General features: G+C 42.5%; 3 protein-coding genes across 3 annotated transcripts; 1 reads left to right on the forward strand and 2 right to left on the reverse strand.

Annotated features, from left to right (window-relative positions):
- The first annotated feature begins 644 nt into the window (after positions 1 to 644).
- Positions 645 to 3,846, forward strand: LOC115036088 (GTPase IMAP family member 8-like). Its single transcript, XM_029494195.1, has 3 exons — positions 645 to 702; positions 889 to 1,728; positions 2,111 to 3,846. Exons 1-3 carry the CDS (start codon positions 693 to 695, stop codon positions 2,821 to 2,823), a joined length of 1,563 nt encoding a protein of 520 aa, XP_029350055.1. The 5' UTR covers positions 645 to 692; the 3' UTR covers positions 2,824 to 3,846.
- LOC115036089 (complement factor D-like) lies at positions 3,556 to 6,101 on the reverse strand. The gene is made up of 6 exons (XM_029494196.1): positions 5,951 to 6,101; positions 5,412 to 5,605; positions 4,971 to 5,127; positions 4,616 to 4,757; positions 4,226 to 4,516; positions 3,556 to 4,079 (listed from the first exon to the last, which is right to left on the reverse strand). The coding sequence occupies exons 2-6, from the start codon at positions 5,473 to 5,475 to the stop codon at positions 3,897 to 3,899; spliced, it is 837 nt and encodes a 278-aa protein (XP_029350056.1). The 5' UTR covers positions 5,476 to 5,605; positions 5,951 to 6,101; the 3' UTR covers positions 3,556 to 3,896.
- Positions 6,102 to 6,627: 526 nt separating this feature from the next.
- Positions 6,628 to 8,665, reverse strand: LOC115036091 (complement factor D-like). The gene is made up of 5 exons (XM_029494197.1): positions 8,483 to 8,665; positions 8,043 to 8,199; positions 7,688 to 7,829; positions 7,298 to 7,588; positions 6,628 to 7,151 (listed from the first exon to the last, which is right to left on the reverse strand). The coding sequence occupies exons 1-5, from the start codon at positions 8,544 to 8,546 to the stop codon at positions 6,969 to 6,971; spliced, it is 837 nt and encodes a 278-aa protein (XP_029350057.1). The 5' UTR covers positions 8,547 to 8,665; the 3' UTR covers positions 6,628 to 6,968.
- Between the last annotated feature and the right edge of the window lie 12,891 nt (positions 8,666 to 21,556).

Raw genomic sequence — 21,556 nt, forward strand, 5'->3', positions numbered from 1 at the left:
TTATTATTACCCAAAAAGATGAGCTGATAATGTGATAGTGTCCAGGCCCAAAATAATTATTCTATAATTATAAAATTATTCGTATAAAGTCCAATCATATCAAAGTTACATCAAGGTCCTTTACATTGAACAGGTCCAGACCAAACTCTTTACAGAGTTTTTTTTTTTTTTTTAAGAGACACAACAAAAACACAAACATCTAAAGGATGCACTTTAAGCTTGTGAATACCATGAACCTGATGTCACTGTGGCGTCAGCTACAGGATCCGGGAGGCGAGGAGGCCTCTGCCTAAACAGTAAAATCTTGTGGAAAGTGTATGAAAGTGCATACTCATACGTTTTTATATCATCACTTGTTAAAATTATTATAACTCCTGGGTCTTTCAATGTTGTCTAGGTACAGATGCATAGGCATGAAGTAAGGCTTCTTATTTGTGACTAAAACTCAGTGAGAAAGAGATTAAGTTTGTGCAAGAAGCAGGTTCATTCCAGATAGTATTGTGGAATGCACTTCCTTAACAACAAGCCTCCCAGTGGCACATGAATCGGTGCAATCAGAAAGCATCTTCCTGTTTAGCCCCCACACCCCTATTTGTCTCAGAGCTGGAGGATCCAGTTTCATGCACATTTTTTTTTTTTTTTGAGCTGATGAGGATCTCAGAGCAGAGTTTGCTGAAGCACCTGTTTGAAACATGTCTCTCAGTAAGTACTGCTTTCCTATACAAGCAAATTAATGCTGTCCTGCATTTCCATTGCTAAGAATAACTTAATTATTCTGTAACTTTACCTGAAATACTGCAAGCCCTGAAAAATATCGTGCACACTTGGTTTGCCATCTCATTTTATTACAAAAGTCACTGACAAGCTCTGACCTTTATTGTTTGGCAGCCTTCTCACCTACCACGAAGCACACAGTGGCAGTCATAGCCACAGTGGAGGAATGGTCCTCTATGAAATCCCTGCTACAGGAAAGCTCTGGAGATAAACACCACCAGGTAACCTTCAGTTCTCTGGTATCACACCAAGTCTGCGATTTAATGGTACACGGCCACTCGATCAGCTTGCACTATGCAGATTTAAAACAAGACATGTCAGACGAAGACATCACCAATGCAATAGAAGGCTGCTTCAAGTCTTGTACAGGTGGAATCGGTACATTTCTGCTGCTGATCCAAGGTGGCCATTATACAAAGAGGGAAAGAAGAATGGTAGAGATCCTCCAGGCACACTTTGGACCAGAGGCTCTGAATTATCTTGTAATTCTCTCTCTGGAAGATGGAAAGGTGGTCGACACACTGGACGACTCCCTCTTGGACTTAATAAACATTTGCAATGGAAGATACTGTCGGATGACATCAACTTGCGCAGGTGAAAAAATGAAGGTGCTGCTGGAGGTGATCGACCACATGCTGGCTGAAAACTGTGTGAGTGGTTTCACTGAAGCCATGCTGGTCGAGGCGTGGAATAGAAGCTCGGAGGTCTTGGCCATGAAGATTTTGAGGCGGAAGGTGCAAGAGGCAGAGGAGAAGGAGCAGACCTTTAAGCAGCTGGTTCAAGAGCATGAGCAGAGAAGAGCCAGAGAAATACAGGAGTTTAAGGCTAAGCATGCTGAGGAGAGAGAGAAGGAGGCCACTGAAGAAGAGCAACATGAGACAAAAAGAGAAAGTCTGGAGGAGGCAGTGAAGAGCCACATGGCTACGATGCAGCTCCAGATGAGCCCCACCAATGGTAAGACTTGTTTTTCAGTTTTAAATTTGACACATCCCATCTCCCTGTACTTTAATGCTTTACATGTGTAAAGGGTTGGATGACAAAAGAGGTTGTATTTCACATGGAACTCGTGGTAATTTCTCCAAAAAACATCTTGAAATATTAAAATTTTGATCCAACTTTTGCTGAACAGCACTGTCAGAAAGCAACATCTCCCACTAGGGGGAGATACAGGTACACATTGACATGGGCATGTATTATTTTTTAAATCATTTATAAAATAAAAGAGGACGAAAGAATAACTTTCAAGCTTTCAACCAGATCAATGAAAGGTTAATGAACTGGAACTCACTGGAACTCCTATCTAACAGCCAGTCTCCTTTTCTTCTTTGGTTTTCAGATGAGGAAACAAAGGCAATGTCTGTCATCCTGTTGGGTCTCTCTGGCAGTGGGAAGACTTCTGCACTCAACCTAATTCTAGAAAGGGCAAGTAATCAATACTCTGTTAATGAGTCCAGCCATGAGTCTCCCCGGTCGACCTTGGCTTGTGAGAGAAAAGAGGTATCTGCAGCAGGAAAGCGGCTCATCCTGGTGGATACCCCTGAGCTGTGGGATGAGGATGGGGCAGAAAATCTGGAGCTGGTCAAAGATTGTTTGGCTTTGTCCCTCCCGGGGCCCCATGTCTTCCTGCTGGTGCTCCAGGTGGGGCGCTTCACCCAGGGCGAGAGCGACATGCTTGGGCAACTGCAGAAGATCTTTGGACGAGAATTCGCAGAGCACACCATCGTTCTGTTTGTTGGTCTCGACGGTCACCAGCACAGGCCTCAGAGGATCAACGACTACGTGACTGGAGCGCATCCATCCCTGCAGGATTTGTTGCAGAAGTGTGGGAGTCGTTACTTCGAGCTGAACATTGCAAAGCCCCAGAATGCTTTGATCTACTCTCAGGTGAAAGACCTGCTTTCAGGAATGAACAAACTGGTTGCATCATTCGGTGGACGCTCCTGCTCAGTGAGGAGATTTTCCAAGCAAGAGCTGCAGGACAGGAAGAAAGTGATCCAGGGGAGGAGGGAGGGGGTTCTGGAAGTAAACTGCCTACTAGGAGAATCTTGATTTCTATGCCTGCATGTCAAAAGAACAGCAGCCCTTCTATCACTATTACCTTCCTGAAGTTTGAAATGATCAATATGTGGAATGAGCTGTTTGAATCAGACTGAATTACATCACAAAGTAATTGTTCTAAATATGCTGTTATCATGATTTGTTTTTCAAAGGTGTGTTTCTTCACCACTGCTTCAATATAGATGAGTCATTCTCAAAAGTCTGCAATAAAAGGGAAATGTGTTTTTCAACCACACAAATGTATTAATGTGTGAAACATTTCTCAGTAAAAAAGATATGGTGTGAGGCGTACTAAACAGAAAAGTGGGAGCCATCAGGAATATCTCATGCCAAGGTTATTGCCTCAGAACAGACAGGGAAGTAAAAAGAAGTGATTTACTTTTGGAAGTCACCAGTGGTATGAAGACCTATCAGACAAGTTTGGGAGATGTACTTGTTGATAAAGTGATTGCCTAACAGTTGCTGCCTTAAACAGCATTCTTCAGATGGGCTCAGTTGCCAAACAACTCAAGCACCTGCAAAAAAAACCCAGTTCTTAGAGCCAAATGATATTTGGATTCCCTTATCTCAGTTATTGGGTAATGCTTTTGTGTGATGCAATGGCTTGTTTTATCACATTTAAATGATGGATCTTGAATTTTATTTATTTTTTTATCTCCACACATGGTATTGTACTGCAGCTGATGATTTTTTTATGTTGAAGAACTCAAGACAGACATTTCATCTGGAATGTACTTTCTTTATTAAAATAATTTCCTGAAAAAAGTGTAAAATACATGATGAACTGTATCTATCCTGGTGAATCTCTTTGTTAGGGTAGGTATATGATGTTAGTCTTCAAAGCCATGCATTAGTTGCAAATTACAAAGAAACTCTATCAGCTCTATCTGCAGAGTGATGAGTAAGTATTTGTTCTGTTTTTTTCTTTTGATGAATCACGTTTGTTCTGTTGCAGTATTGGCTTACAAATCTCTTTTAATTGCATGAACCAAAATAAAAGGAAAAGTCATAGGATGTTGGATCCGCTCATTGACTGAATAAATGTAGTGTCGGCTGTCTGTGATTTAACTGCTCGGCTCTGCTGCTGCTGCAGCCGGCTGCTGGGCCATGGTGGCGTCGATCCAGTCGGTGTAGTGGGAGACAATAGTGTAAATCCCTGGCTTTCTAAGTTGGCCACACTTCCTTCCGCCGTTGGAAGTGATGCCCACAACGACGCCGTTGAAGAGCAGAGGACCCCCAGAATCACCCTGAAAGACCAACAGAGGCAGAGTTTAAACTCACACCTGACATCTGATGGTCTGAAGGTCCACCGTAGTCATCTTCCTGTGTGATACCACAGGCCGGAGAAAGAGCAGCAGTTTTAAAGGCCAATAAAAAGGCAGAGAAAACTCACATCACAAGTGTCCTCTTTCCTGATGCGAGAGGGACAAGGTTTCGGGCAGACTCTGTGTGCACACATCATGTTCTGCGTGAACTTGCTGCCAAAGTGGTTGCTGTTTCCGCACAGCCCAGGGCTGTACACGTCGATGAACAGCTCTTTGAGCGCGTCGGGTCTGGACCCCAGGTTGTTGCTGGCCCCCCAGCCTGCTGTGTCCACCTCATCATCGGTTGTGGGGTTTGTCCCTCCCGCTCTCAGGAACGGCACGGCTTTAACTGCTTCAGACGGAACAAATGGACGGTCCAACTGCAAACGTGTCCCAAAAGAAGTGACCCATAAGTGGCAGTTTCATTTTTCTTATATTGGCTTTGACACAATAGAAAGAAGCCCAAAAAATGAACTCACCAAAATTAAAGCAATGTCATTATCATAATTTAATGGGTTGAAGGTTGGGTTGTTGTAAATCCTCAGAATGTCGAAGGTTTGCTTTGTGGCTTCGGGTTGACTCAGAGAATGCATACCCAGCACTACTTTCCTTCCATCTGGCCTGTGAAAACAACACAAATGAAATTAATTCGAATACAAACATACTTCTGATTAATGAGTGAAGTCCAGCACAAAAATGAAATGTAAACAAAATCTGAGCTACTTTAGCGCTCGCAAAGAGAACACAAGCTCATCTGCTGCAGTAGGATGTCCTTTTACTTTCAGTTTCCTTCCTGACTACATGTGTCACAGTTAAGAAGGAGAGTGTCCTCACTCGTTGGGCAGACAGTGAGCTGCAGTCATCACCCACTGATCTGCAACCACGAAGCCTCCACATATGTGCTTCAGCCGGTTTCCTTCTGGCACTTGGATGGAGGCCATGTACGGCCGAGAGTGTGCCACTGCCTCTCTGCCGCCCATGATACCCTCACCTGGGAGGAGAAAACAAAGAGACCAGAACAAAGCCCTAAGATTCAAATTAAATTATATTTATCATACAAAAAATTTTACATGTGCATGGTGAAGACTTGTCGATGAAAATTATACTAGCATGTAAGTAAAAAAAAAAAAAAAAATGTGCAAAAAATAAATTAGATAGAAGCAATTTTACATTTTCAGCAATCTAGATTTGCAGAAAATGACATAATGAACACATAACTAACTAACAATGGACATGAAAATGAGGAAATAAAGGCAAAAACGAGCAAAAACTCACTGTGTGAGATGAGGGCAACAGCAAAGACGGCAGCAGCCACGAGAACCTCTTTCCCTGAAACCATGTTGCTGGTTCAACTAAACTAAAGAGCGAGCCACTCGGATGTTTTAAAGTCTCCTACTTCAAAGGGAGGACACATAAATCATGTAGATGTGGTGCAACACACAAGTGGGAGTCCTCCAGTTGCCGCTTTCCTGGAATGAAAAACAGGAAAGAATATAACACATTCACTGACAGTTTTCACTGATGAAGACTTTTTTCACTTTTTGCAAAAAGTGTATTTATCATTCAGTTGTTGAGTGAGTCCTGCTTGGTTACTTATTTATTTATTTTTTGATTTCATTACTTACACTTTTTGATCAGATGTAATACGCAACTCAGTATTGTGGACTAAATTCGCCAATTTCCAGTAAATCCATTAGCCTCAATAAAAATAGTGTCGTTTTATTTATATTTTCAAGCACTTATCCAACATTTTTAACAGGAGTATTTATTAACAAAGTTATATAACATTGAGATTTGGATGAACCCCAGCTGACCTCACTTAAACACAAATCGCACAGGAAGTCCAACATTGTCTTCTTCTGTCCTCGTAAATCCAACAGGAAAACATCGAGCACTGCCAACACGCATGAAGCAACCACACTAATTTATCTGACGCAGGCTAGTCGATGTGCTACAGTGGTGTAAATCCTTGACTTTCTCAACTGGCCACACTTCTTTCCGCTGGTGGAAGTGATGCCCCCAACGACACCCCCCTCTCTGGAAGACACAGAGAAGAATGAAGAGTCAGCAGGAGGTGACAGTGACGGTGTTTATATTCACACCTGAGTGGAAATGGTGACTCCACTTGGTGCTTCAAAGCAGATCAAACATGCTCCAATTTGGCCAATGGCAGCTGGTATCAGACAAGTTTGGGAGATGTACTTGTTGATAAAGTGATTGCCTAACAGTTGCTGCCTTAAACAGCATTCTTCAGATGGACTCAGTTGCCAAACAACTCAAGCACCTGCAAAAAAAAACAGTTCTTAGAGCCAAATGATATTTGGATTCCCTTATCTCAGTTATTGGGTAATGCTTTTGTGTGATGCAATGGCTTGTTTTATCACATTTAAATGATGGATCTTGAATTTTATTTATTTTTTTATCTCCACACATGGTATTGTACTGCAGCTGATGATTTTTTTATGTTGAAGAACTCAAGACAGACATTTCATCTGGAATGTACTTTCTTTATTAAAATAATTTCCTGAAAAAAGTGTAAAATACATGATGAACTGTATCTATCCTGGTGAATCTCTTTGTTAGGGTAGGTATATGATGTTAGTCTTCAAAGCCATGCATTAGTTGCAAATTACAAAGAAACTCTATCAGCTCTATCTGCAGAGTGATGAGTAAGTATTTGTTCTGTTTTTTTCTTTTGATGAATCACATTTGTTCTGTTGCAGTATTGGCTTACAAATCTCTTTTAATTGCATGAACCAAAATAAAAGGAAAAGTCATAGGATGTTGGATCCGCTCATTGACTGAATAAATGTAGTGTCGGCTGTCTGTGATTTAACTGCTCGGCTCTGCTGCTGCTGCAGCCGGCTGCTGGGCCATGGTGGCGTCGATCCAGTCGGTGTAGTGGGAGACAATAGTGTAAATCCCTGGCTTTCTAAGTTGGCCACACTTCCTTCCGCCGTTGGAAGTGATGCCCACAACGACGCCGTTGAAGAGCAGAGGACCCCCAGAATCACCCTGAAAGACCAACAGAGGCAGAGTTTAAACTCACAACTGACATCTGATGGTCTGAAGGTCCACCGTAGTCATCTTCCTGTGTGATACCACAGGCCGGAGAAAGAGCAGCAGTTTTAAAGGCCAATAAAAAGGCAGAGAAAACTCACATCACAAGTGTCCTCTTTCCTGATGCGAGAGGGACAAGGTTTCGGGCAGACTCTGTGTGCACACATCATGTTCTGCGTGAACTTGCTGCCAAAGTGGTTGCTGTTTCCGCACAGCCCAGGGCTGTACACGTCGATGAACAGCTCTTTGAGCGCGTCGGGTCTGGACCCCAGGTTGTTGCTGGCCCCCCAGCCTGCTGTGTCCACCTCATCATCGGTTGTGGGGTTTGTCCCTCCCGCTCTCAGGAACGGCACGGCTTTAACTGCTTCAGATGGAACAAATGGACGGTCCAACTGCAAACGTGTCCCAAAAGAAGTGACCCATAAGTGGCAGTTTCATTTTTCTTATATTGGCTTTGACACAATAGAAAGAAGCCCAAAAAATGAACTCACCAAAATTAAAGCAATGTCATTATCATAATTTAATGGGTTGAAGGTTGGGTTGTTGTAAATCCTCAGAATGTCGAAGGTTTGCTTTGTGGCTTCGGGTTGACTCAGAGAATGCATACCCAGCACTACTTTCCTTCCATCTGGCCTGTGAAAACAACACAAATGAAATTAATTCGAATACAAACATACTTCTGATTAATGAGTGAAGTCCAGCACAAAAATGAAATGTAAACAAAATCTGAGCTACTTTAGCGCTCGCAAAGAGAACACAAGCTCATCTGCTGCAGTAGGATGTCCTTTTACTTTCAGTTTCCTTCCTGACTACATGTGTCACGGTTAAGAAGGAGAGTGTCCTCACTCGTTGGGCAGACAGTGAGCTGCAGTCATCACCCACTGATCTGCAACCACGAAGCCTCCACATATGTGCTTCAGCCGGTTTCCTTCTGGCACTTGGATGGAGGCCATGTATGGCCGAGAGTGTGCCACTGCCTCTCTGCCGCCCATGATACCCTCACCTGGGAGGAGAAAACAAAGAGACCAGAACAAAGCCCTAAGATTCAAATTAAATTATATTTATCATACAAAAAATTTTACATGTGCATGGTGAAGACTTGTCGATGAAAATTATACTAGCATGTAAGTAAAAAAAAAAAAAAAATGTGCAAAAAATAAATTAGATAGAAGCAATTTTACATTTTCAGCAATCTAGATTTTCAGAAAATGACATAATGAACACATAACTAACTAACAATGGACATGAAAATGAGGAAATAAAGGCAAAAACGAGCAAAAACTCACTGTGTGAGATGAGGGCAACAGCAAAGACGGCAGCAGCCACGAGAACCTCTTTCCCTGAAACCATGTTGCTGGTTCAACTAAACTAAAGAGCGAGCCACTCGGATGTTTTAAAGTCTCCTACTTCAAAGGGAGGACACATAAATCATGTAGATGTGGTGCAACACACAAGTGGGAGTCCTCCAGTTGCCGCTTTCCTGGAATGAAAAACAGGAAAGAATAAAACACATTCACTGACAGTTTTCACTGATGAAGACTTTTTTCACTTTTTGCAAAAAGTGTATTTATCATTCAGTTGTTGAGTGAGTCCTGCTTGGTTGCTTATTTATTTATTTTTTGAGTTCATTACTTACACTTTTTGATCAGATGTAATACGCAACTCAGTATTGTGGACTAAATTCGCCAATTTCCAGTAAATCCATTAGCCTCAATAAAAATAGTGCCGTTTTATTTATATTTTCAAGCACTTATCCAACATTTTTAACAGGAGTATTTATTAACAAAGTTATATAACATTGAGATTTGGATGAACCCCAGCTGACCTCACTTAAACACAAATCACACAGGAAGTCCAACATTGTCTTCTTCTGTCCTTCTCGTAAATCCAACAGGAAAACATCGAGCACTGCCAACACGCATGAAGCAACCACACTAATTTATCTGACGCAGGCTAGTCGATGTGCTACAGTGGTGTAAATCCTTGACTTTCTCAACTGGCCACACTTCTTTCCGCTGGTGGAAGTGATGCCCCCAACGACACCCCCCTCTCTGGAAGACACAGAGAAGAATGAAGAGTCAGCAGGAGGTGACAGTGACGGTGTTTATATTCACACCTGAGTGGAAATGGTGACTCCACTTGGTGCTTCAAAGCAGATCAAACATGCTCCAATTTGGCCAATGGCAGCTGGTCTCTTCAGCTGACCTTATGACCCTTTGCAGCTTCTCTCTGTCAGCTAGCATAACAAATGAAGAACATTCTCAGTTTGTCTCTTCCTCCTGAGGACTCCCAGAAACAGGGCCTTCTTGTCTTTGCTGACCAGGAGAGGTCTGTGGGGTCTCCAGGAATTTAAAAGAGGGGACTCCGTTGATGTTCAGAAAGGGTGTGGGGTCAGGGGTCAGGGGTCAGTCATAAGTTCACTGTTCAGGTCAGCCGACAAGCACCGTTGCTGGTAAGGACTATAATTGCAGTGCTGTGAGTAATTCCCACTATGTGTTGAATTAAGTACATCTTTAGCCTTTGTCTTTTTAACGCTGAGGTTACTTGTCAAGACAAACTGTACTCCTTGCTAAGACCTCTGCCGTTGTATTTACTCCTCTGACAAACGCCTGTTTAGCTGAAGCTCTCGTTTGGACGAAGTAATGCTGCCGTGAACTTGTGAAGAAATATCACCCTAAACATCTGTTTTGCTCAAACTCAAAGTCAAACGCATGTCAAACGCAGATATTTTATTGGGGGAAATTTAGAAAGCGTTGTTCAATTTCAGCTGCACCTGCTTATTTTGAGTTATTTTTCTTTTTTCTTTTTTTTGTTCAGCTTGTAGTTGGAGTTTTCAATGAATTGTTTATAAATCAGGGTGTTCACGCATTCAGAAAGAAAAAGGATGGAGAATGTGGACTGCATTGTGAAAGAGATTATTTATTATTTGATAATTAATTTTAAAAACGTTGAATTGCTTTCCCCTCTATAAGCTTGAAACCTTCTCTCATAAGCGTGGAGTTAAAGAGCGTTTTGAACCTGTTAAATAGAAATTTCATTTTTCATTTATGCCGGACAGGCCACAGGTCACATGTTAAGTGTTGTGTCTGCTGTTGCACAAACTAACAGCAGCGCAGCAATGACAGTGGACCTCTGGGCCTGTGGTGCCCTCTGCAGGTACAGACAACCAACAACCACAACCAGGAAGAAAGTTTGAATGTTCCAGAAGTATTAACATTTAACAGTTGAGCTCAAACAATAATAATGAATAAGACGAAAGCGGTTTCAGATCTTGGACACCTCTCTACATGAACAAATGTCAGAAAGTCTCTTTTGATTGAACTGGTTGCCAAATTAACATCATTATGTCCATTTTCCTAAAAAATACACCTATTATGATAATTAAAGTTACACAAATGCTTACTAAGAGCTTCCTCTGCTAATGTCTCAGGGGGTGTTTGACCTGCCGATGATCATGTGGCGGTATTACTGTAAAGTGGGGAGGATTCTTATGTCTTTATAACATTTTCCTGCTGCTCGACAATTAAGACGTGACTCACGCTCACAATTACAAGTTAGGAAGAACATAATAGTAAGAAATTATAGGTTCAAACTAACAAAGACATCTGTATCCACCTAGATGATGATGATGATGATGATGATGATCATGATCATGATGAGTTAATTTAGCAACAGAACTTACAGAACTTGGAGCAGCTCAAAGTGATCACATCTCAGTTCAGGAGGTTTGTTGTTGTTTGTATTGTGTTAAAACTGCGTCTCACCTGACCGAGGGAGTGTGTGCTGATGGCTGATGCTCCACAGTTTCACACCCTGCGTTTGTCACCCGAGTGTCGGTGTCGTTGCCATGGACACAGGTTACAGCCGCAGGTACAGCCTTGAGCGATCGAGCCCACCCAGCCAGGTATGCAACATGTGTGTGTGTTAGTCAGTTACATGTGTGTGTGTGTGGAGATCCATATCTGCTCATCCATGTGTGTGGTCTGGCACTGAACCAGATATCAGAGTCATTTTCTACTTTGTGTTTTTTAAATGTTTCCCAAGTTTCTCTCTCTCTCTCTCCTTCCCTCTGCCTCTCCTCCCTCGCTCGCTCATTCCACCTCGTCCTCTCATTCTCAGACACTGAGTCAGCAGAGAGTCTGCCAGGTTTTCTATCTGTCAGTCAATCATTCAGTCAGATCGTCCGTCTGTCGGTTCTTTAGTCACACACAGAGTCTGTTTACACCTTTGATCCCTCTTTGGCTTCCAGACTATTAACTTCCTCTGTTTGATAATAAAGAGTATTGAACAGTACCAATAAACACACAGCTGAATGAAACACAAAATCTCTGCTGTGATAAATAAGGTATTTTAACCTGACAGGCCTTTTCCTAAAAGTCCTTCAAGTCTTTTTCTGATTTACATTTTTCTCTTAATAACACATATAATGTAACATTCACTGATCTGCAGATGTTTCTCAGTAACTGCTGCATCAGACACACACACACACACACACACAAAAAGGCAGAGAAACCACAAAATGAACCAAATCTTTCAATCAAGGCAAAATTATGAGATCATTTTAACAGCGAAATGTAAAATAAAAGTGTCCAGTGACGGAATATTGCTTCAAAACTGAGAATATTGAGATTTAATGAATTTGTATTGGTCCAACTGAAGTCCCTATGGATAAGTAAAATAATCATCTCAGAAAAAAAAATGTGCTCACACACACCAAACAATGACTGATTAATCAATAATTCAGTTTCTGCTCATTGGATGTATGTCACCCAACAGTGTTTAAGGTGCCAACAAAGAAAGCTGCCTCAAAGGACAGCGGGATCAGAGAGATTACATTTAAATAAACTGTTGTAGAAGTGTGAATCTCCACCTCTCTGTCTGCCTCTCTCCACGTCGCTCTTGTCGAGCGGTGGTCTTATGCTCGGCGCTGGCGTTGCTCCAGAAGGGAGGGATTACTGTTAAATGGGCCTAATCTCTGCTGTTTCCTCCATCAGCCCGGGCCCTTCTGATGGGAGCTGGTGTTTAGAAAGAGCTCCACAGGACGAGATACTCTTTAACTGTAATCTCTCTAATCTCTCGTCTTACAGCAGGCTGGGGTCCCACAGACCTGCCGTCCTCAGGCTCTGCAGATTTCTCCCAAAACCATCTGAACAACATGACACGTTTTAAAGTTGTGCATGAGTTGGTTTTCTGTTTTTTTTTTTCTCTCCCCACAATAGGAGCCAATAAAAAGTAATTATGGTGCTTTTGATTTGTATAATAGATACTTCGGGACGTAACGATGATAAATCGTCAGGTAATGAGTTTGAAAAAGTACCTCGTAAAAAGGTTATGATGCATTACACTATCTGGCTATAAATAGCAACACAGAATACTACTTTAACTCAATTATATGTGGAAAATCTAGTTATAGGGAGAGACAACAGTCACCGACTGGAGTTTTCACTGAAATGTCAAATGACAAAAGGTCTCTGCGGTTGCTGCTCCAAAATTATGGACCACGTTATTAAATCAGTTTCTTAGCCAGTTTATTGTTATGTTCATGCTTTGGATTTTAACGTTTTGTTTATATGTTTCAGTATTTACTACAATGTCCTGCTGCTTTATTCATCACATGTGGCAGACATGTGAATCTTTCGTTGCATCGGTTTTTCGGGGGATTTAGCAACTTTACATTGTGAATGTAAACAGGACCAGATGTGATTGTGTGCACAAACACAGTATGTGAGTGTATTTGGTTAATTTTCCCATCAGGAGTCGAATCCTTTAATCTGTACATTGTTTATTAATTTGTGTTACGGTGCATTTGCATCTGAGTTGTCTCCATCAGGTGAGCTTTTTTGATCCAGATCCTCGAGGAAAAGTGTACCTGTGCAGATTTTAATAAGCCCCTGAGTGTGTGTGAAAGCTGCCAGCTTGTTTTCTCAGGAATGGTATTTGGATATTAGCAGCTGTTCCATTTTTCTCAGTAAATGTGTGTATGGAAAGTGTGCGCTGCATGTGAGTGCGTCAGCACCTCCACGTTTCCCAGGAGAACGCTGAATCCTGTAAATCTGACGTCTCTCTTCCTGGTGGTGGTCCCAGGAGGATCGTCGGGAGATTCCACCTTTCCCACATCACTCCTTGATCCACCTGACTCCTCCTGGCCTCGCCCATAAGCCTGCCTTTTGTCCCCATCTGCGCACGGCGCTCACAGGTTTGTTTGTACACCCAGAGAGCACGGTGAGAACGAGTGACAGTCCCACCAGCCTGAAAACCGACTGCTCACATTCCCACAAATGCAGAAAACGTGTCTCAGGACACATTCATGCTGCAAAGAAAACAAGAAAGGATGTAGGTTATCTGTAATTACCTCTGGGGAATAATAAATAATCCCCAAATAAACTGTAGATCTTAAAAGGAAGTCTGTAAAGGAGTCTGCAGAATATCTCAAGTTGGAGAAAAAAAACTGCTGAAAAAAAAAAAAACAATATGTGAGTATTCCTGCTCACACTTTGAATATCGTTATATGATGGGCAGGTGAGCTGTTCAATGTTTAAAATGTTTAAATTCTGTATTTTTACCGTCAAAATCAAGCCACTTTAATTCCCTGTTGTCATTCGTGTCTTGTTATACGTCCTTATCTGTGAGGTGTTGTTGCATTGTTATGTTTTGGTGAACAAAAATTTCACATTTTCTGGACAAAAACCCGACTTTAAGCAACCTTCCTCTGCAGAGTTTGGAAAATGTGATGGATGTTACAGACATTAATGCAAACCAAGAGGGTCAACATTTACCGGAGAAAACAACCAGACTAATCAATAATAAAAGCAACTGCTAGAGGCAGTGACCTGCTTTAATTACGTTTTATTAGTTTTCTTTTAAAACTACATAAAAAAAAGCTTTCTGTTTTTGTGGTCCAGAAGAAAAACATTTATTTTTATTCTAATCTGACAAGACAATAATAATGAAGGATTAAATGAGAAGACAGGAAGAGAGCAGAAAGCAGAAAAGGACAAAAAGAAGAAGAAGGGAAACATGAGCAGGCAGAGAGAGACGGAGAACGATCTGAGACCACAGGCCTCGTCTCAACACGTCGTGAAAGTGAGGTCTTCAGACGCTGTAATTTGCGCAGATTCAGATTCAGATCACTTTGGCAGAATATCGGACCACCTGTGCTTCAGCTCATGTGAGCGACATCCAAACTCCAGAGAGCTGCTCTTTACCGACCAGGCTCCTCGGCGAGGTGTCCGGGGCTTTGGAGCAGCTGTCAGGGCCAACCAAGGGCAAACTTTATTGGAAGCCATCGATGCCTTAATTGAGGCGGCTGCAGACTAAAGCTTCTCTCTTTGTGTCTCAGCGTCTCGTTATTTAAATTTCAAATCCACATTCTGGAGGTTTCTTTGGCTTAAAGCTCCCGTGTTTGACACTCCTCCAGCTTTTTATTGGAAGTTTTTCAGAGCGATTAAATATGAACATGGCAGATTTCAGGTAAACACTCTAAATCCTAAATGGTGGGCGGGGCTTTCCTGTGACATCACAAAGTTACAGAGATCCGAGCGGCTGGTTTGCATTTCTGAGCGCCTTCACAGACCTGATTTACAATCGAACACCACATAGAGGTGTACCTTTGTATAACAGAGAACCTTAAACATCACACATTACAGTAAAACATGAGAAAACATCAAAGAACACAACAGCATCTTAGAAGACGACAATGTAAAAATATTTTAGAAGATGAAGGAATGAGTAATGTTGAATAATAAAAATGAATAATGTTGGTTCATTATAATTCATAAGAACAGGCGGTAATAGCGCTGAGATTGGTTTGGTAAAAAAAGCAGCCAATCAAATATACACACTGTCAATCTACTCACACTATTTAATCTCTAAATCATCAACACAACCAGAAGAATGTTTAAACAAATACGACAACAGGCTTTCACGTTTGCTGCTTGGTTGGAAATCGACTCATTATTTGAGAAATATGTCAGAATGTCCGATTTTAAAACAGAACAATCCACCGTGCAGACTTTCCAGAGCTCAAAGCAAAATTGCATTTTCATTTTGCTTTCCACTGTCAGGAGCATTTTCTGAGCTGTCAGTACAGCCAAGCTTGTTTACTGTAAACGGCGGTGATGAGTGTCCTCGTGCAGCAGGAAGCATAAACGTTTGAGTACATAAAATCCATGTCAAGTCACTTTGAGCTAATCTGTTCAGATGACGAGCATATTTTACAGTGTACTTCATTGATCTTGCAGTTTTGGACGGGAATTTAATGTTCTATAGAAAGTTAACTTAAACTGAGGAGAAATTAAATGTATTTTTTTTTTTTTTTTGCTTCCAGGTCACATTTAATCCAGATGGGACAGAACAGTCCAACATCCGGAGGGACGGTTGAGTTTCTTCACCTCTTCGTACATTTAGGTCGGCGCAGACATTGTTGGTGTCTCTTTGATGTGTGTGTGCAGGTGGGGGGGCTTGTCTCCTTTGAAGACGGTGTGACTAAGGCCGATGTGGGACAATCAGAAGAGCGAGGAAATGGCCGGGGGTCGCTCACGGGTGCTGACCCGTCCAACCATTTTCACACAAGATTGAGAGTCAGTCAACAGAGCCTGACACCGGCTGAAGCTCTGAGTGGAAGGAGAGCAGCACAGCTGATCTTTGATCGTGGTTTCACACACTCGGTACAACAGGATATTAATATTTTCAGGGATTAAACTGTCCACGTGTAATTTTCTGTGATGGACAGCTAAGCTATCACCAGTCAAACATATCTGATTCGATTTGAAGTTAATCTAAACGCCCTTCATGACAACAGCACAAACAAAATCTGAAAGATCTGGGCTGTCAGTCAGAAGAAAGGCTATCTCTTTCATTTTAAGCAGCGTTGACCCCGGGGGATTCTGGGCCTAATTTGTAGAACACAGCTACAGTTGTCAGGGTAAAAAAAAAAAAAAAAAAAAAAATCTGTCCCCCATTTTGAAGCACCTCTCTTTGCAATGTTTATTTTGGAAGTGGCTGATTCCTCTGCCGCTGGCATATTATGGCTAGACGTGGGCCAATAGTCAATAACTGTCACCCACAGAAGGGAGGAAGAACCCCATCTGCCTTTGCATGCCGTGTAATTAGCACTAAAACAAAATGCTTTGTGTTGAAACGCAGAGGCTGGCACCCCTGCCAAGCACACATAGCATCACGAGCCCAAAGAAAACATCGATGGGTGGCATGATGGAACATAATCGCCCCCTTTTTCAACTCACGAGGTATGCAAATGACGCAGATCTGAGACACAAAGGAGTTAGCTAATTTAGCGCGTCCAAGCTGTGCCATCCATTCTGCGATGGCGTCTCCTGGTGTGTGCAGAGCGCACCTAAAATCCACCTGTTCACCCCCAGGGCTCGGCGCTAAAGAAGCAGGAGCAGCCTGCCATCCAAACCGGGAACAGAAATGTGCAAATATCAAAAGCAGTGAATTTTTTTTTCCTCTGCCATAGAAACTAAACAATTGCTCCATTGTGTGATACCTGCGTGTGTTTTATTTGGTGCTCTCTGTTAGTGGGAGGGACGAATACAGCTCTCTAAGTGGCTGACAATATCTCTGCCAGCTCATCCACACAGGAGAAATAAATTCATCTGCGCACACCAAACTGCTGAAATGCATCCTGAAAATACCAATAATTGATATAAAGGCTAACGCTTCAGGTCAGGTTCGTGTTGTTCATCACTTCTCATAAAACACAATCAGAGAGGCCAATATCGGAGCCAAAACACACAGCTCGGCTCACGATCGTTTCTTTAGTATGATTGTTTAATATCAACTCTGAAAGTGCACGAATCCATGTGATTAAAAACACCACAGGTTGCAGATTTTTCCACTGTAGGTTGACTTTCTCAAATAGCTAATTAATGTAAACCGAAGAGATCCGAGCGAAGCCACCTCCTTTAGTGTGCAGGATCATAATTAGACCCCCGATCAGTCAGAACTCAGCAGGAGAAACAGTGGCAGGATTGTTTTCAGCCCTTTTCACTGAGACAAATCATCGAAATCCCGACCAGGTTAGACAAATCTGAGAACAGCTTTTGATCATTGTAATGGCACGAGACTCACTTTGACAAATTATGTCGTAGCAAACCACCGAGTGGCTGGCGTGTGTGCCGATTATGTGCAACCAAACCGCTGGCAAAGCTCTGATACTTCTTCTTAGCTTCCATGGCGACAAATCTAAATTTCAACACCAGCAGTTTGACCACCAAACGTTAAATTTGTCCAAAGCATTAGGATCAGACAGCAGTTTATTTCCAATTCTGTGAAAATTATCAAACACTAGCATGCTAACGATCAGATGCTTAGTTAGCATCACTTCGTGGACACATGCAGCTGGAGGCCGTAAACAGGACGTCCGTTCCCATCATGCTTCAGGGTATCAACGTGCCAAACTACTCCTCCAAACGGAGTCGAAACGACAACAACAACGTTTCAGCGCCGGCCTTATTGCTGTATGTCAGCTGGCCGTCTTTTCCTTTTTACTTTGTTTATTTTTTAACCTCATGCAGCTCACACACTCAGCCCTCGGATGGATTTGTCACAGGAATAAAAAATAAAAAAAACTGTTGCTGTGTGTCTTTGGGTGAGACGGCGGACGCTGAAAACACGCTCTGTGCTCAACTCTTTATTTCTTTGGCAATAATCTGTCCTTTCAGTGGATTACCCCACTCCTCCCATCCCACTTCCTCAACCGCTGCCACCGGTGGAAATAAGAAACGCAGCAAAAAAATCACATCGTGCTGTTGTGAGGGAATTTTACGTTTTCAACAAGCTGAAGATGAACAACTCTAAAGTTTCTAATCCACCGTCCCCGTTTCTGCCCCGTCTGTCACCCTCCCGTCTCCCTAAATACCCGTCTCAGGTCCTCACAGCTTCAAGAGCTTGTTTGCTCAAGCCTCGTCGGAGCCTGTCAGCGAGCACAGGAAACTCCTCCCTGCTTCTCCTTACCCTACTTCTTCTCTCCTACCCACTCTCCCCCACGACACCCTCCCTACCCAGAACTCCGGTTTGATTTATGGGCCTGTCGAGCTACCTGGCCCGGGACGACGGGTTATTTCCATTACTGCTGGGATTCTCTGTAATAAGGGGATCCGATGTAATGGCATGGTACGGGGGCCAGCTGTCTTGTCCCAGCTGGGCAACAACAACAGACCTCCAAAGAGCGAAAATATTCATATACTTTTGTTCTAACACTTGCTGTTGTTGGGTTTATCTGCAGTAACATGTGTTTTCAGCCCTGTTTTACTCATGAAACCTCGAGTGACGGGATGTTTTGTAATCACCATCTATAATTTATGTTTGAGTCATAAAATGGAAATCCACCACACACAGACACTTATGAGGGCAAACAGCTAAAATCTTGTTCCAGTTCGCCCAGAACATTTGGCGCAACAGAATAATCATTTTGCTTTATATCTAACACAGCGTGAGACAACAGAGAAGAGGCACCTAGCTAAGAGACTGTTAAGCCCCCAAGCCCTCCCCCAGCCCCACCCACCCCGGGCCGAGCATCCTCGTCTGTCAGTGAGGCAGGACGTCTTGGTCTTGAACAAGCGCCCGGCCTCTTTGATTCGCAGCGCTCTGTTGTTTTTGAATCTTCTGGCTCGACGTTGCATCACTTCCCCTCCGAGGCAGACTCAGACAAAACGTATCACTCGCCTGTCGCTGTGTGTTGTGCGGCTCAGACAAAGGTGAGTTCACATGCCGGCTGAAAGCTCAGCAGCTCCATAGAGACCCACCACCGGCCTGTGCAGCCATATTGGTTTTCTGCCAGGTGCACAACATGGATGTCGTGGTGTGGTCAAGTTTTGGCGCGACTGTGTCATGTCAAAGTTACACAAGCAGTAAAACACAAAACACGTTCTCGTTAATCTCCAAAATGATACTTTTAAAATCCAAATACCTTCAGACTGGATGGAATTTAATTAGCCGCCGAGAAGAAAATGTCATACCTGTCAATCAAACAGACACACCTCGGAGCGTTTTTCTGCAGCCACATAAGCTACATTTCAAACTCTACATTTCTTTCCCAGTGCCAGCATCGTTTTTGGCTGAAAAGAAGAACCTGCTCTCATTCATGAACCACCCGATGAAGAAACAGACAGAGCCTCAGACTTTATTAAGTCGGAGATGAATTGACAGGTTTCTGGCGTGGGCTGCTGGAAACTTTGCCACACACCGACATTTCAGCTCGGCTCATGTACAGACCGCAGCCCGCAATGAATCACGGCGGTTATTATTAATGGGAAGTTGTTTACGAACCAGAGGTGGTGGATGACTTATTATTGTCATCGGACTGCTGACAGACGCTCCGTCTGCCGCTCCCTCTGTTAGTTTACAAGCACAAACACTTGTATTAGGATGTCCTTATTTAGCAGAGCCTTAATTGAACAAGACCCTTGGTTTGGACCCAAATGTGGACCACGTGGTTGCACCAGTTTTTTTTTTTTTTTTTAATTGAATAATTCATCTTTTGTGAGTTAACTGGCAAAAACATTACCCTGCTGATGTTTTACCTTGTTTTGAATGAAGATAAACAGAAAAAATATGAAACACAGTTGGCACAGGTGACCTAACATTTCATTAAATGGCCTACTAACATTTATTATGTCAATAAAATCTGACCTCTTTATATGAATGAATCATCATAGTTTTTGCTACATGACCAAATAATCCTACAAAAGAAACTCTAAATGAGGAAATGTTTGGGTAATCGCAGTGTAATCCCATTTATCCCACACATTATTCCTGCATGTATGATACACTGGATTATGTGACTAGCGCAGTGATGTTAGCTTCTCATTGGAAATTCCACAAACACTGATAATTATGAAGCAGAAAATTCAGCTTGGGTTGAATTTAAGAAGGAAAATTCGGCCCTTATTTTAGACACTCAGTTTAAAATACACAAAGAGATGTTGAATTTGAGATAAATAAAGTATGATACGATGTGGACTTTCTGTTTTCTTCCTTCCAGTTTTAGTAAAATCTAAACCTCTCCAAAAAAAAAAAAAAAAAGCCCACTGAACCCAATCCTGCACTCTAAATCTCACATCCTGCCGTTTCCATGGTAACCGCCGAACCGCATCCACCTTCACGACAACGGGAGAGAAACCGAGTTAGACCTGAACCTGTCTGCAGGCCAAGCGCAGGCAGTACACCAGGAATTTGACTTCATTAATTGGTGTTGGCACGTTACAAGACAGTTACACAATGCATGAAAAATAGTAAAAGGACCTCACACGAGCATCTGCAGGTCTCCTGACATCTGACTGCTTTAGGTTTTATCGGCCCAGTTGCCGTTCGCGGTGTATCAGTGTCGTGCACTTTTGGAGGTTTTGATGGCCGCAGAGTCGTCAGATGTCAAAAGTTTAAAAACTTCTTTTCTACACACTTCTGTTATGAAAATACTGAAAAGTGAAACGTCTCTCTTATGGATGATTTTATTTTCTTGTTGATCTCCTCAGGTCGTCAGCCGGCTCGGTGCGGACCACCTGGCAGAGGAAGGCGGACCGGGAGAAGGGAAGCGTTGTGGGTGTTCTGCAGAGTCTGGGCTGGACCAGGCTAGAGATGTCTGTGCCACAGCGGGTGGGTGTGTGTTGTGTAACCCACAGCTATGGTTGGATTTTTGGATTTTTTTTTTTCCCCCCACATGAGCTGTCAACTGACTTCATGGTACAGAGAGAAAGACAGAGAGAAAGAAAGAACAACAATTAATTCAATTAACTCCCACAGTGACAGTTTCTTAGGAAGGAAAATAATAAAATTGGATACAGTTAATCTGAAAGTGTGCAGAAATATGAGTGTGTTGTTTGTGTTGACAAAATGTCTCTTATTTTCACACCTTCCCTTTGAAAAGGCCGTCATCTCCAGTGACTGGCAATCAGTTTGATGACTCTGTGTAATGTGCCCTATAAAGGTTTTTATGTCGCTCATAAAAAAGGCGTTTGTGTAAATTAGAAGGTGTTTAGTCGGGTTTACCCTCCATTACATGCAGAAATTTGCCTCGGATGTTGGGGAGAAAGGTGGATGAGTGAGAAAATGGATGTAATTGCATAGAAAAGTATTGCTTTTCCTGAAAAAAAAAAAAAACTAAACAACACAGTGGGAGAAAGTTGGTGTGGCGAGTAAAAACAATAATGTAGATGCAGATTTTTCGAGGCAACTGGTCCTTTCTCCACCTATTTCCCAGACAAGACCTTCTCACACACCCAAACAGGTGGTGGTTGTACAGTTGTGTGAGGAGAGGAGTACAGGGGGGTAATTTAAAGCTGAATTAGGACCTTTTATACTGATGCCATATTGTCAACACAGCCCGTAAAGCCTCCCCCTCC

Source organism: Echeneis naucrates, chromosome 22, assembly GCF_900963305.1.
Source record: "Echeneis naucrates chromosome 22, fEcheNa1.1, whole genome shotgun sequence".
In the NCBI taxonomy this organism is placed as follows: Eukaryota; Metazoa; Chordata; class Actinopteri; order Carangiformes; family Echeneidae; genus Echeneis; species Echeneis naucrates.